General features: G+C 42.4%; 2 protein-coding genes across 3 annotated transcripts; both read right to left on the bottom strand.

The window, feature by feature from the left end:
• Nucleotides 1–1140: 1140 nt before the first annotated feature.
• Nucleotides 1141–12689, bottom strand: zbtb38 (zinc finger and BTB domain containing 38). Of its 2 annotated transcripts, XM_084951301.1 has the most exons (3): nt 12565–12689; nt 11752–12017; nt 1141–5498 (listed from the first exon to the last, which is right to left on the bottom strand). In XM_084951301.1, the coding sequence occupies exon 3, from the start codon at nt 5496–5498 to the stop codon at nt 1842–1844; it is 3657 nt and encodes a 1218-aa protein (XP_084807427.1). In that variant the 5' UTR covers nt 11752–12017; nt 12565–12689; the 3' UTR covers nt 1141–1841. The 2 variants fall into 2 exon arrangements, with proteins under 2 accessions (XP_084807427.1, XP_084807426.1); XM_084951300.1 differs by lacking the exons at nt 11752–12017; nt 12565–12689 and adding an exon at nt 8167–11736.
• A 155-nt stretch (nt 12690–12844) lies between these two features.
• Nucleotides 12845–14501, bottom strand: fbxo36a (F-box protein 36a). The gene is made up of 4 exons (XM_084951303.1): nt 14346–14501; nt 13929–14037; nt 13596–13768; nt 12845–13459 (listed from the first exon to the last, which is right to left on the bottom strand). Exons 1-4 carry the CDS (start codon nt 14439–14441, stop codon nt 13313–13315), a joined length of 525 nt encoding a protein of 174 aa, XP_084807429.1. The 5' UTR covers nt 14442–14501; the 3' UTR covers nt 12845–13312.
• Nucleotides 14502–14747: the final 246 nt, after the last annotated feature.

Below are 14747 nucleotides of genomic sequence, written 5' to 3'. Positions count from 1 at the left end.
ATATAATAATTCAGGAGTGGCCATGTATGTGAATTTTCTGTCTCCAAATAACATAAAAACTGCCTTTGTGATGTGTGATACTCAAACAGAAAATATATAAGATTACTAATGATCATATTTAGTATATACTAGATTTAGCTCATATTTATTTTAATGACCACAGTACTCAGTGTAGCTTTTGCACAATATAGTGAGCCCTCTTCACCTGAACACTGGAGCTATTCCTGGATATAATCTTTCTTTCTTTCCTTTCATAGTATAGTGGTTTACACATTTGCTAGGCAGATCCCTGGTTCTGTCCCGAGGGGAGACACAAGTCCCTGTGGGGTTCTGCCAGGAAGGGCATCCGGTGTAAGAAAAAAATAAAACAAATTGCCAAATCAAACATGCTGAGCTACCAGCTGTAGCGACCCCTTGTGAACAAGGGAGCAGCTGAAGGTAGCTCACATACTTTGTCTTTCTTGCATCTTAATTTATAAATGTAAATACTTCTAACTTACGTTTGTAATCCCTACTCAGGACACATAACTCCAATATTTAGTTATGCTCTTATATAATATCATGTTATAATTTGACCCTGCATGAGTAAAATCCGGTCTATTTCCAAAGCTGTATGCAGCAATACTTACAGATTTAAAAATGAAAAGAAAAATCTGATCTGATCTGGAGTCACATCGCTGCCATCACATGATTTGCTGCCTTTCCCTCATTAAAGTTTACGGCAGGACAGGCTGCCTCAATGTTATTATTGGTGTGTTCAACGGTGCCTTATACCTGAAAATGAAGAAAGGAATTTCTTTTACACATCTGGAAATTGTGTCTTGAGCCTAAACTCTTAAAAACAGATGCAGTTTGTGTGGAAGAAAACAGGGAATTAACTTTTCAGATGGTGTGCAGGTCCCTGAGGACCCATGAGGAGTGCACAACCATCTCGTGGCTTGATGGAAGGAGGCTTTGCACCAATAAGCCTGCTTAAATCCTTCTGCCTAAAAACACCCACCACACTTAAACACTATGTTTTTCTAGCTCCTCAGTTATAATTAATTTCATCAAGTTTTAGCATTTAGGCGTAGATTATACTATGAAACAATGGTGAAGCCTTTATCATACTTTTGGCCAAAGCAGGACAGGATGTAACGGTTTAGAATATCCAACAGTATTTATTTAAATAATTTTACATGTTTTATACATATTAAACACACAAAAGTATTAAGTTTAATCTCAATGGTGCAATGAGTTAATTCAAAAATTGAAATTACATCAGTGGTGCTTCAAATTGAAATCGACTTATCCAAAGTATTAAATGAACAAATTAGCATAGTCTACCTATAAAGTGCAACTCGCCATGTCCAGCTAGCTGACAGGGAGATTCAGAAAGGTGACAGTCAGAAAATTCATATGGTTTTCTCCAGGCTTAGAAAAGTGAAGACTAGACGGATTTGACATATTTTCCAACACTTTGTCTCTCTGCTTTGATATTGCACATCGTTTTGAAGAAATATCACCAGTAGTTGTATTTATTTATTTTTGTTTCCATGAGCTTTCTGTCATGTCACTGAGTCTACCTTACATGCATAGACAATAGACAAAATACAGTCTGTGTCAAGAGGTCCTATATTATGCAAGAAACAAAAAAAACTTGAACAAAAGCTTACTGAGTCTGGTTTAGGAGGGAAGAGATTACATGGATAATTAGATCATCATGTTTACTGTTTGCTGTCCCTTCAAACACTCTAAGCTGCAAATACAACATTGCAAATCCTATGTTCCCTAACCAAATTGCTTTTTTTTTTCTTTTCTCCTTAATCTTCCCTGTAGCTGGTTGCAGTCCTCACGGACCTTTAAAAAAACGGCTCCTCTTTGCACACCCATTTCTCTGGCTTGTGCATGGAAATGTGGGCACCTCTAGAATCAGAGTCATTTCTTCTAAAGAGTTCACTGTGACTGTTCGTTCTTGGTCCCATCGCAGCGTCCGTGTTGCTGTCACTGTCTCTGTCGCACGCTTGCCTTTTTGAAACCAGGTGACTTGAATGCTGTGTGTTTAACCTCTTTTTTGGTATTTTGTGTTTCAGCTTTGAGGCTGCAAGGGAAAACAGTGGGTCAGTGCAAGGTGATAACGGACTTTTAATGCTGGAATATGACACATCTTGATAGAGAGTCGTTAAGTCAGTTTTCTCCTCAGTTTTAGGCTGATTCTCATCAACGGAAAAATGTTCCCCTTCCACTCTTTCATGTTTTATGTTCGTCGCCCCGTGATTGTCACTGTCCTCTGTTTTGACGGTTGCCTGTCTGTTGGCTTCGCTCTGGTGTGCAGAGTATTTCGAACACGGTGCGAAGTCGTCAAAAGTGTAGCCCTCCTCGTTCGCTTCCTTGTGTTTTTTCTCGTGGCTTCTCTTCGTGGCGAGGTAGAGAAAGCGCTGGGGACAGAAGGAGCAGCGGTACCTTTTCTCTCGGTTGGGGCTCTGGGGTGTGTTATCGAAGCAGGAGCCATTTTCCATACAGCTGCTGCAGATGTAATCGCGGCCGGCGGGCGCCTCACTGGGGGGGCCTTGTTTACCGCAGGTTCGACAGAAACAGGGGTGAGAGCCAATGACATGAGCCCTCAGACCGGTCTCCGTGATAAAAGAGCTGTCACAGATCTCACAGTTGTACGTGGCCCTCGGGCTGCAGTTCTTGCCAACGCTGTGCTTCACCCTCGTGCTGCTCACCGACACGCTCTCTTCTCTCAGCCAACTGCTTCTTTCCAGGTGGGCCTCGCTAGCAGCAGTTCTATCTACGGATGTTTCAGAAAAATGGTGAAACATGGCTTTTCTGTGCTTATATCTGAGCTTCTTCCTTTTCTTTTTAGCTTTATAGGAATAGTAGGGGCGCCAGAGCTTATCTGCTCCCTCGCAATCAGACGGGTCATCGCATGCCTCTGTCTCTCTGGTGGCAGCAACTTCTGGTCTGAAGCGGAGCCTGGGACTCTCTGAGTCTTCCCTTATTAGAGGGCACTGGCTTGGGCTCTGCTCCACACTCAGTTCTCGAATTCTCCTTTTTTTCCTGGGAAATAGTTTCGATCCTTTGATTTGGCGTCGGATAATGGCTTCGTTGCCAATTTTGACTGTTATCTGACACAGCGGCATGGCATCGCTGTCAAAAGATGGACCTGGGCATGCGGGTTTGGCGATGTATGTTTCTGTTTTTGCCCCCAATGTTTTATCACACAACAAATTCTCTGTGTGCGATTGAAGGATCTCCTTGGTCATGTCCTCGACTCTTTTGGCAGAAGCTGACAGCTCACCTAGCTTTTTAACAGTGTTCAAGGACTTTAAGAAGGGCATATTATGACTCATGTGCTCTGAGTTAATTAACGGAGATGGATTATCTTTGTAACCTGCAGGAGATTCTGCATGGGGTTGCACAGAAAAGGAACCATCATAGCTAAAGAAGGGTGGACCTCTGTTTTCTGCCTCTTTTCTTGTGGCCCCTCGAATTTCCACCTCACTGTTTAGATTTTGGTCGCCATCTTGGTCGCATGGCTTGTCAAAGCCGATGCGAGGCATGACAGGTGAAATCATCTTTGTCGTTGCCATGAACGTCAGAGGGAATGAAGCAGTGTCAGGGTGGCTGTTGAGACCATTTTCTTCAATTTGAGGGATAACAGAGTTACTGTCTGTTGCAGACTGATCACCTCCTTCAGCTCTCTCTGAATACGTGTGACTGTACGTCTTGTATTGTCTTTTTCTAAACTTCATGGGTAGAAGCCTGTAGAGTTTGAGAGGATAAATGTTGGATTTTAGCCCACCGTTTGCAGACTTTTTCTTAACAGACAGACTGGGATCAATGCCATGAAAGGACTTCTGATGGTTCTTCAGGATATAGTATGTCATGAATGTCTCCAGGCAGAAAATGCACTGGTAGCGGCGTTCACCTGTGTGCCAGATTTCATGCTTAGTGCGATACTCTGCCAGGGCAAATACTTTGTTACAGTAATGACAGGGGTAGGCCCTCTGCCAGGAATGTACATTCTCATGCCGCTTTAGACTGGATAGGGTGACGTAAACCCGTTTACACACACTACAGTTATATCTCCTCTGACCACCATATATCTTCATTGGCTTCTCATCGTGTGGAGGCTCTGATTGGTCCACTTGAAGGGGCTCTGGGGTGTGAGGGCTTGGTAGGTCGGTGGGAGGAGGCTGGGATGTGTTGGTTTCCATTTCTGATCCGTCATCGGAATGGTGATCCACCTCTTTGGTTGAGCTATCCCTGGCATCTAGTTTAGGTGGGCCTCTCAAAGCCTTAGGACAGACCTGCTCATGGTTGCGCAGACGTTTGAGGTGTATAAACTTCCTGTGGCAAAACTTGCAAAACAAATGACTAACAAAACGCTTTTTATGTACCTCTGAGTGAATGGTGAGAAGAGCTTTATTTGTGAATATCTCCGGACAATGCTCACAGCCATAGATTGATATACTGTCCTCTGTCTGAGGGGAAAGTGTTGGCGGACCCAGCTCCATTGGAGCATTGTCTGTGGCCATAGGTGGCCCTGTGTCTATGCTTTTTTCTGCCTCAGAAAAAAGCGGAGGCGGGGTCATAACTGTGGCAGGTGTTGCAGTAGCACCGTCAGTAAATGTGGGGGTCACTGTACTTGGTTTGTCGGTTTCTGGTTCGGCTGGTGTCGGAAGCATGCTTTTACCCAAAATGCTTCTCAGCTTGTGCCGCTTTTTAAGCGGTCCTATATTCCTGTAAATGAGTTGCTTTGGCTGCGGTACAGCTGGCTTACAGACCTTCTTGCTGTCACACTGACTGCTATCTTTGCCTTCAGTGGATTTGCATACTGCATATGAGTGCTCGGAGAGGGCGTGGGTAGTCTCATTGTTCCCGCTGAAGCAGGATGTTGTAGAACAACTTGATGGGAGCTGACCCAAGTCGGGTGACTGCCTCTCTCTGGTTGCTTGATCCAGAGGGGTGAAAGGATTGTTTCCAGGACACACTTCAGTGATTGAGAAGGCATTGGTGATGCGTGGTCCTCTGGTGCTGTCTACCTCCTCAAGCCCAAGAGGTGCTTTCTTTATTTTTTCAGACACCGGGGCAGTGCAAGAATCTACTGGTTTAACACATTCATCCTGTCTCTCTTGTTCTGCGAGCTTCTCCAAAAAAGGAATTCCGAGTCTTTTTCCAGCCGCTACTACACCCTTTGTGTCCTCTGCATCAGATGATGTCACCTTCGAGCAGTATATGAAGTTGAGGATACAGGCAAACACTTCAGACTTAAGGTCCATCAGCTCCAGCACTTGGCTGGAGTTCCATGGCTCAGAAGTCGTCAGAGCGTTCCTGAAGTACCCACTGCAGGCTGCCAGTATGTTCTTGTGGGCCCGAAACTTTACATCCTCCACCACAATGGTAACATCACAGAAGAGGCCCTGTAAACGCTGTTCATTAAGCTTGCTAAGCACAGTTTGAGGGTGAGCGTTATCCATCAGGTTGTGAGGGCATGGAGACACCACAGTCATCTAAACATAGGACGAGAAATAATCACATTAGAGTTTTGCGAAACAGAGAATCTGAATTCCAAAAGAAGACTCAGGAGTGAAGTGTGTACATGTATTATTTGAAGCTATCAAGCTCTTTGTGTGGTTTAACACTAGATGGCAGTAATGTCCTGGGACATGAGCTCTAATGTCAACAAGCTGGTGAACACTTCTGACTCAAGAAACTATATTTTCACTTGCATTTTGCATAAAATGTAATTTTTTAACAATTCAAAAATGGCTTACACAATGACTTTAATGCAAACTGTAGGCTCATTGAAATATCAGACCTATAAACTGTGGCTGAACTGTCTTAAGACTGTGTTGCTCTCTGAAATCACTTCTGCTTAATCCCAGATGTGCTTCTCATCTGTAGAAGAGCTCTTTAATCTCACATTTTTAAAAGTTAATCTCCCTTTTTATGTCGGGCACACGTAACTGTTAATGCACTTTGATATTTCAGGCTGTGAATCATTAGACGGTGCAGCAATAGGGAGGGTGTGAGTAATTACTTTAAGGAATGGAAATTTGAGCTTTAAGTGACAACTGTAAGCTACTACAGCAAAGGCTGCAGAGTAGCTGCTTTGTGGCTTATAGCTTGTACTAGAAAGTGCTCTGGTGGGAGTGTGTCACGCAACCGCATACAAGTACTGTGAGCGAGCATTTTTATTCAAAGGCTGCGTTTAAATATGAGCTAAAACCAAAGAGACCGGCTTAAAAATTTACCGGAATGGCTGCAGTTAAAAGAAATCCTGAATCTATAATGACCTAATGGTTGACAGCTGGTGCACCTGGCATTCTCAAACAGTCGGCCCTTTTTGTTTTTAGTTGTAATTAATGATGAATAAATTTAATGGTAATCCAGTCAGTGTGATGCCACAGCGGTGCACAACACAAAGACCAGTTGTACAGTCATCATGACTGCCTGTTGTTTTTGGTTTGTTTTGCTTTGGTTTTAAAGTTAATATATGAATGTTACCCATAGAGTTATGAGTCATATGCTCCCATTTTGTTTTTCAGTTTGTCGTGCAGGCACCAAAGGTTGCTTTTAATTCCTAACTATTCATCAATACCTCATTTAAGGGCAACTAACATAAACAATGCTATGAAAAGCTTATTTATTGCATGTATTAGTATATAAAATTGATAATGCATTGATAATAGTAATGCGGTAGTTACTCTTGAGGAAATGCCTTTCAGTTTCCGCATACTGGAGCTAATGGCGGCCTTGATTGTACAGACTGGTATTTTTGAACGCTGGCAATCCAGCGTTTATGGATTAATTTGATTCTGATAATGACTTAATGCGATCTGCAATCTGCAAACCCTAGATGAAGTTAATTCTGACTTTGAAAGAGGATGGCGGGTTAACTGTGGCCTACTCATATAGAGTCAGTTAGGGATGAGTCGTTACTGAGGCATTTAGCATGTGTTACACAGTGCGCTGACTGTATCTGCTAAAACACACTCAGCTTACACTTGCAAGTGCTGAATCATCACGCCTTTTGCAAGTCAAGCTCAGAGGTCACCACTTTACATTGTTGCTATTTTCATCTTTGTGGCTGCATTGAAAGTCGCGCAGTGATGATTGTACAAATTAGCATTAGATCCTTTTTTTTAGGAGTTTAATATGTTTTTATCTACACGCCAGTCATCTTTATCAGTTATCTCTGTTTTATATTCACAGTTCAGTTTGATATCTGATATTGTGTCACGTTTTGTTAATGTCTGCCAGTGGTGCGCACCATTTGGCAGCCTGCTGTTGTGAATGACCGGTATTCTTTACTCCCGGGACTGCAGGTGATTTATATCCGAAGGTATTTTGTGTTTACGTTTTGTTTTGTTTTTGAATTCTCGTGCAACAAATATGGCCGCCAGTCTTTAAAGCATCCCAGACTGATGAAACACAGCCACCCTGCTGCCGTCTTTCTCAGACAGGCCTCTGTTGTCATGGCAACATGCTATGGCGCAGCTCTTATTGGGATTCAGCTGGATGGCAAGTGACTGTATTAGCCATCCGAGTATTCGGTCCCCTCTCTCTCCCACAAACAAGCTGCCCTCTCTGAGAACCTGCACCGCGCAGCAGTCTGCAGAGCAATCGAGGTTTGCCTTTGTCTCGGCTTGAATGTACTTTGTGTCTGTGTATTGGTCTGTGTGTCTTTGTCTGCAGCAAAAAAAATGGAGTTTCTCACCTAGCGCAAGTGATGTGCCACGCATTTGTTTTAATTTCGTACTTTGTGCTTCATCAGAAGCGTTTCATCCTTTCCTCTGCATCGTTATTCTACTTCACCGCATTCATTTTTTCCACATTTTGTATCAGTTTTCTCGGATTTATTCCCACCACATGCTGAGCGGAAATTAGAATTTCTCATCAGGGCTTATGAATTTGCCACACCCCAACTTTAGTTTACCTTCAAAGACAAAGTGAAATTATTTTTGTTACATCTGTAATGAAAAAGTCCCCACACACTAAACCACAAACCAAGAAATGACAGTACAGCATACAGACAGCATTGTCAATCAAAGAGCGAATTATCAAAGCAAAAGACACTTCACTCATCTGTGCGAAGCGAACTTCCGCAAATAAAAAATAAAAACCCCAAACAAAAAAAGAGAAAGAAAAACGATTAAAAAATCATGCAAAACATACCTTAGTAAATCAGAGAAAGTGATGCAGGGCGAACAGGAAGCAGTGTCATGCAGTATCCCTTTTCTACAGCCCCGTGTATACCAAACTATACATGAAAAACAGTTTCGTGAGACCAAGGCGAAAGTAGTTTTCTTTTTCTATGATGGTCGCTGAACAGTGGTGTTGTCAGAAGCAGAGCTTTTTCTGACGTCTTTCTTCCTCTCCCTCCCTCTCTGTATGAAGATGACTCCGGCTCCAACGTCCTTCGCCTCTATCCATGCAGCCCAAGTCCTGGGCTAGATCTGCCCTGCCCTCCTCTGGCTGTCCCTCTTCTGTCCTGCTACAAGCTATAGGAATAACTCACGGTTTAAGCAGCGTGTAGCTAAATCGGAGTATTGGTCTGCTTTTGTGCTGGCTGGGCAACTGAAGCTTTCGTTCTGGAGCCACTGAGCAGGAAGCGGCAACTTTTATTAAGCATGGCAGAGGGTTGTAGGGAGAGCGGAGAGATGCAGGGTGCTACATCACACACCAGCTCTGTACTCGAATGCACCGCCAGAGAAAACGCTGAGCTGCATTGCTATTAGCAGCATAGAGTGAAGGGTTCCTCTGCTGTACAGCAGACGATCTATTAAATCTCCCCAGCACCGCACCAGCGGGATCTCGATGCAGCTCGATGTTGACCAAAAATGCATGACATAAAATCATCTCCAGCCCACTTAGAAAGAGCATGCACCTTAAATGCATGACGCTACACTATGTCTGTCTTTGCCAGTGCAGCAATACATTACACCAAAGGTTTTCGTCTGTGCTTACGCAGTCACTGTGGTTAGGTAATGCACAAGCTAAGAGAAGATGGCACTGTCCTATTTGTGTAGCTTTGTTAGTCAGCGGACAGATGTTCATCAATGCTTTTTCTCACAGTTGCATCGAGCATGCAAACCGGATGCAAAGCTAAGAGAGAGTCCCGCTTTCAGCGGAGACTCTGCTTATACCTACATACAAGCTGCTGATTGATGCACCGGCAGCAGATGCGTCAGCAATGCAGACGAGGAGGGGGAGGGGAGGAAGCTAAACACGACATGGCTCTGTGAGCTTCTCACTAGCCTCTAAGGACGGAAGCACTGTTTTATTTACGCGGCTGAGAGTGGAGTCATATGACTGTGCCCTCCTCATCCTGACTGAGATCCACTTTAACAAACAGCAAGCATCAAAGCTTTCATTTTTATGGCACTATTTAGTTCAAAAGACAGAAATGAGGCAGGTGCTGTATCACCATGCATGCACTTACTCATCGCCCTGAAGGGGGGAATGTTTTCTTCATTAAGTGTTTGTGCTTTCCACACTTAAAAGACCCAACTTTAAAATCTTAACAGCTGTGACTGCTGCCCCCTTTTTTGTGTTTGCTGTATGACATTAATTTGGTTTGATGAATGCACACAATAGCCACCATTTCTGGTTGGCGTGGCACGCAGCCCTCCGCACATCGCTGTTCAGTTTTCTTTTCAAATATCATCATCTACATGTCTGCTTGTGTGAACTTACAGTGTAAAGCAACAAAAAGACAGATTAAACATATTTTTACTGTAGCAGCAAACATTAAAACTTGGATTAGTTGTTTGATTCAGAGTAAAAATGAGAAAAGCAGTCAGTTTGAGAGTGACAGCGGAATGATGATGTTTTCTTTTAACCTTTGTAAAGCAAAGAAAGTAAAGTTTATGTATATAAAGACACAAACTGCCTGACACCAAAAGGAAAAAACCCCTACATGACAGTGGTATTGGTTGGACACTTTTTAGTTCATGCTTGGATCAGACTGATCCTTTAAGGCTTTTGAACAATGCTTTGTGGTGAAAACGCCATAATTACAGTGTGTGTTACTGTAAAGTTTACTTTGTATTCTCTGGTCTGACTCTCAGCAGAGTCAGCCTACAGGTTCGTTTGACCTTCATCATGCAGTGTCAAAATATCCGCCCATTCTGTGAGAAGTTCTTATCTACTCGCTCTCACGCATGTGAATGAGAGAACCCTGCTTTGGTGGGAAGAAGTTAATTTGTGTGCATGGATGCATTTCAATCTGCATTTAAATAAGTCTACACAGTAACCTTGTTTTGCTTTGATTGTCTGTGCCTTACATCGTACAGTAAAACTACTACATGTCAAAGTAACATTTAAACAGAATAAGGTGGTCACAAAAACACGTGTACAAAAAATGAAAATGAAATAAAGTTAACGGTTTGCGGAGGCTGCTCTTGGAAAGCACCAGAGTGTAATGAAAATGCAGTGAAAATGATTTCACTTTCATTTGGCATCATTTCTGGGAGGGAAGGTGGTTTAATACATTTGTTTTTAGACTCTCACCACTACTTAAGCCTTCTTCTGGACTAAGAACGCTAGGAGCGTTTAATCCAGCCCATAACGTGCTAAAACTGGAGTAATGATCGCTGCCATGAAGGCATTTTTTGCATCACTGTAGTGTATCAGTAAGTCCCCATACTGAGAGTAAGAAATAACTTGATGATAAAAAGATGGAGATTAGAATGGCTAGCCATTTATTGCTTTATAAAACATTAAACCTAATCCATGTAGACCATTTAGGTTGTTGTTTGCCACCATCTTTTTCAATAGACACGTGTGATTCCACTGTGTGCAGAAACCATTAGGAGCTCTTTTTCAGTAAGCTGCATTTACTTAATATTTATAGACTGCAAGATATTGAAAAGAGGAAGAACAGCATCAATTTTTTACTGGTCAGACAAGTTTATAAGCTTTTTTAATAAGCTTATCGAGATTTGCATATCACAAAGTGGGCGGTACATCAAACAGATCATTCTTGATCACGATTGCCTTGAACTTTCAATACATATATGTATTTATATTTTCCTTCCTGGTATGACAGCTCTGTCCAATCATAGCAGCCACCTGTTGTTTTAGTTAGCGCCTGTGTGGTTCTCGAATTCACAGCAAAGAGATATTAGAAGTCAAATTAAAACCCTGGTTTCAGTATATATTAGTAGTTTGTGTCTAATTACAGGTTTTCTCCTCCGTAAAACCTGACAGCAGATTCTGATGCTGGAAAAACGAATCATTTCTTATTTATGAGAAAAAGACCATTTTGTGGTCTTCTTATTGTTTTAACCTAAATAATAACTCATCTGTATGAACAGCCTAGATAACCTTATTAGGGTATCTAGGCTGATTTTTTTTTTTATTGCTTGGCACAATTGCTTTGGGATTTACGAGGTTAGGTCTCAAGCTAAAGCTTAAAGAGGCCTGCAAATGATAAGAAAGAAAATAACTGTCCTAACTGGAAGTTCTGTGCTCATATTGGTATTTTGTAAACATAACCCTGACATTACAGCTAGGATGTGTTTAAAACCATAGGACAAAGTTAACAGGCCTCTTCGCCTCTGATGCTCAGTGAGCTCAGCTGCGGCCTGCAGGGACGCTCTTCGGGGAAAAGGCTGAGAGGAAAAGACTGCAGCAGAAGGCTGAGTAGGCCTCATTCTCATTCTCAAAGCATTCACACTCTTTAGCATACAAAGACATTCATCCCTTGGACAACTTATGTTGCTGCTGCAACAAGCACTCGTACTTTGAGATGCCTACCAAAACGTTTGTGTGGAAGGTCTTGCCGGGCCTGTCCCTTCGCTGTGGAAGCCTCTCTGGTGTTTGTTTAGAAGGAGGAGAGCGACTACCCGGCTCCCATTCTTCCTCTAGCCCGGATCAGGCCATTACCACTTTCCCTTCGTCACTGCCGTCTGTGGACTATGGCTCTGGCAGAGGTTCCCGGTTCCTGCTGTGCGAAGTTGCCTTCTGGAGGCTGCTGCTACTGCTGCGTCACTCCCGCTGCATCACTGACCCACAAAGAGGAACTGAGAAGGAGGGGTGGTGTTGTGAATGTGTGCAGTAAATGGATAAGCATGAAAAAACCCACACAGCCCTACACCACGTCAGTAATCAAATGGATGTGGCTGATGTCTCTGTGCCTCAGAGTGAGGCCTAGCTGTTGCTGTGGTATTCGGGAAGTGGGTCTGGGAGACAGATTCTTTATTGTTACGTAATGAATATTTTTCCTAGACCAGACTCAGCTGAGAAGGCGGTGTCAGGGGCTAATAATAGGTCATGGTACCCACCATTCAGGGCTGTATGCTGTCATGTCAGATCACTCCGGCACACAGCTATCATTTGGCCACAGAAATATTTGATATTGCAGGGAGGCGCGGTCATTTATGTTTAACTACCTGCAGTTTAACACGTGTTCTACTTTTTGTTATAACACAAGGGCTTACTTAGGTTTTGTTTCTTTTTTTGGCATTCTTACATGACAGTAAGACTGTATTATGTTATTGTTTTAACATTTACTATAACATGCCAGCTCTGATTCTAAAGTACCTGTAAACAGAGAAAAACAGTGCATACCTCTGTCTTATGTTACTGTAGCTTGCTGGTACAGGTTTCAGGAGAGGTAGGTAGGACTGCTGTGTCAGATGTCCTTACACACGTATATGCACAAGCTTTTAATCCAGAATAAGTAAGTTGGAGTCTTTTAGGCCTTGATATGGTAACCAGAACTACAGCACTTGTTTTGCACACGTTACCTTTACATACTTGATTTCCCTCCTCCTCCTCCTGTCATCTGACTCATTTTGACGTTTTCATTGTGACATTGCTCCCTCTGCTGGCTGCTTCAGTGATCCCACAGAAAGCCAGGCTGCCTTGTGTATGCAAAGACAGCGGAGGCCGGTTGAGGGCTTTCAGCAGAGGGCGCAGCCAGCAGTTCACCAGCAAATGTAAACAGGAAGTATGACATGATGTCAGCAGGACTTCAGTTGCTTACGTATTTTTCTGTAAGTTTGTTTACGTTTTAATTTCACCAGGTTGTCATCCAGACACGAAGTGCCAATTTAATGTCATTTACAAGGAATCTTACACAACCCACACTCTTTGAAACAAAACAAAACTTGCGAGCAAGATTTTCCTTTGTAATGCAAAAGTACTGATTTGCTTTGGAGAATATTCACAACATTCACACACACACACACACACACACACACACACACACACAGGCCCTCATTCATTACTGAAGTCTTTTTAGTTTGCTAATGAGCCAGTGTGATTTTACTTGTTTTGGAACAATAATAAAAGGGTTTGTTTTTAAATATATATTTTACTGCTGTTTTTTATCATCACTGTTGTGGAAAAAAGTTAGAAAGGTGCTCTTCCAGCCCATGGCATTGGCTATGTCCTCAATGTCCCTGTTAAACCCAGCGCAGTTCCTCACAGTCTGCTCCCAAAACTTCTCAGAGCTGAAGAGCTGGTACAATCCGGTTAGAGCACAGCACAACATACACGTGAATACAAATGAATTTGAACACAAGAAAAACACAATAGACACTAAAACATTATTTCTGCATCATCGAACAAATCCAGTACTTTACCGTTGTCCTCACCGTTTTGAATCTGCGTGACGTCTGTGCCAGCAGTGCCATGTCTTTCAGCTCGAGGCAGTACATGATTCGGAGCATGATGTCATCAGGTAAACGCTCCAGGTAATCAAACTTTCCTTGACACAGTGCTGCTGTGTAATCCAGGATCCTTTGCCCAAAAACAGCACCGACTTCATCTGCAGATGATAAGTCGACAAACACAGCCCTGCGGTTAGATCCTTGAAAAGTTTCTATGTCAAATTATAAACCCAAACAAGATTCAGAAATAGGTTAGAAAAGAATATTATCAAGAACTTTATGGAAGTGGGAGTGATGATTTCGATGAAGAAAACTTACATTGTAGAGTTTTATCATTTTGGAAGTCCTGATGAGATGTCTTCTGCTGATTTGGGGGAAGACCTCTGCATTCAAGTCGCAAAGAAATCATCCATGAGGTTAGTATTACCTAAATTTAGAGGGAAAAAACAAAGATGGGACTTCAAGACTTTAATCCAGGAGACTCTCTTGAAGTAGTGGCTACAAGATCCCGATATGCTACTGGAACAGGGCGAATGATTTTACTAAAACATCTTGCTATTAGCTTGTTATTTGTTAAGCATAAAAATTAGAAAATAGTAGCAAAGCCATATTTAAAGCTAAATAACGACGTGAAAATTAAGCTAGCCTCAAATAGAGGGATTGTTTTTATAAGCACGCTTTATACAGTTACTCCTCGAAAGTCTGTTATATAAAAAAGACGTCCTAATACATAACCTCATTTTTGGTAATGACAAGTTGAAAAAAATCCTTTTGAGGCGGCGGACCCTGACCACTAATTTCAAACAGTCTCTCCCCAAGCAAAGACGCCATTTTGGACGCAAATATGTTGCCATGACAACTAAAAAGCAACTAAAACTGTCTTTGCACAACGACTCATGAAACGGACCGATTGCTTTATCATTGATGTTGGGTAATAACAAAAAGTTATGCGGGGCATATTCATTTTACAGATATGCTTGTTTCATATATGTCTGTTGAAGGGGGGAGGAGGGGGGGTCACGACCCAGCGGATTGATACTTAATATTTGTGACAAGCTAATGTTACCAATGACTTCAGTGATTCAGCGACTGTCTCTGGATGCCTACAAAAATAGTTGAATTGTCTTCATTAGAAAC

The sequence above is a fragment of the Perissodus microlepis genome, chromosome 14, assembly GCF_051167445.1.
Source record: "Perissodus microlepis isolate ML-2025 ecotype Zambia chromosome 14, ASM5116744v1, whole genome shotgun sequence".
NCBI classification, from domain to species: Eukaryota; Metazoa; Chordata; class Actinopteri; order Cichliformes; family Cichlidae; genus Perissodus; species Perissodus microlepis.
The sequence above is the reverse complement of the archived record's forward strand: the minus strand, read 5'-3'. Positions and strand labels throughout refer to the sequence as shown.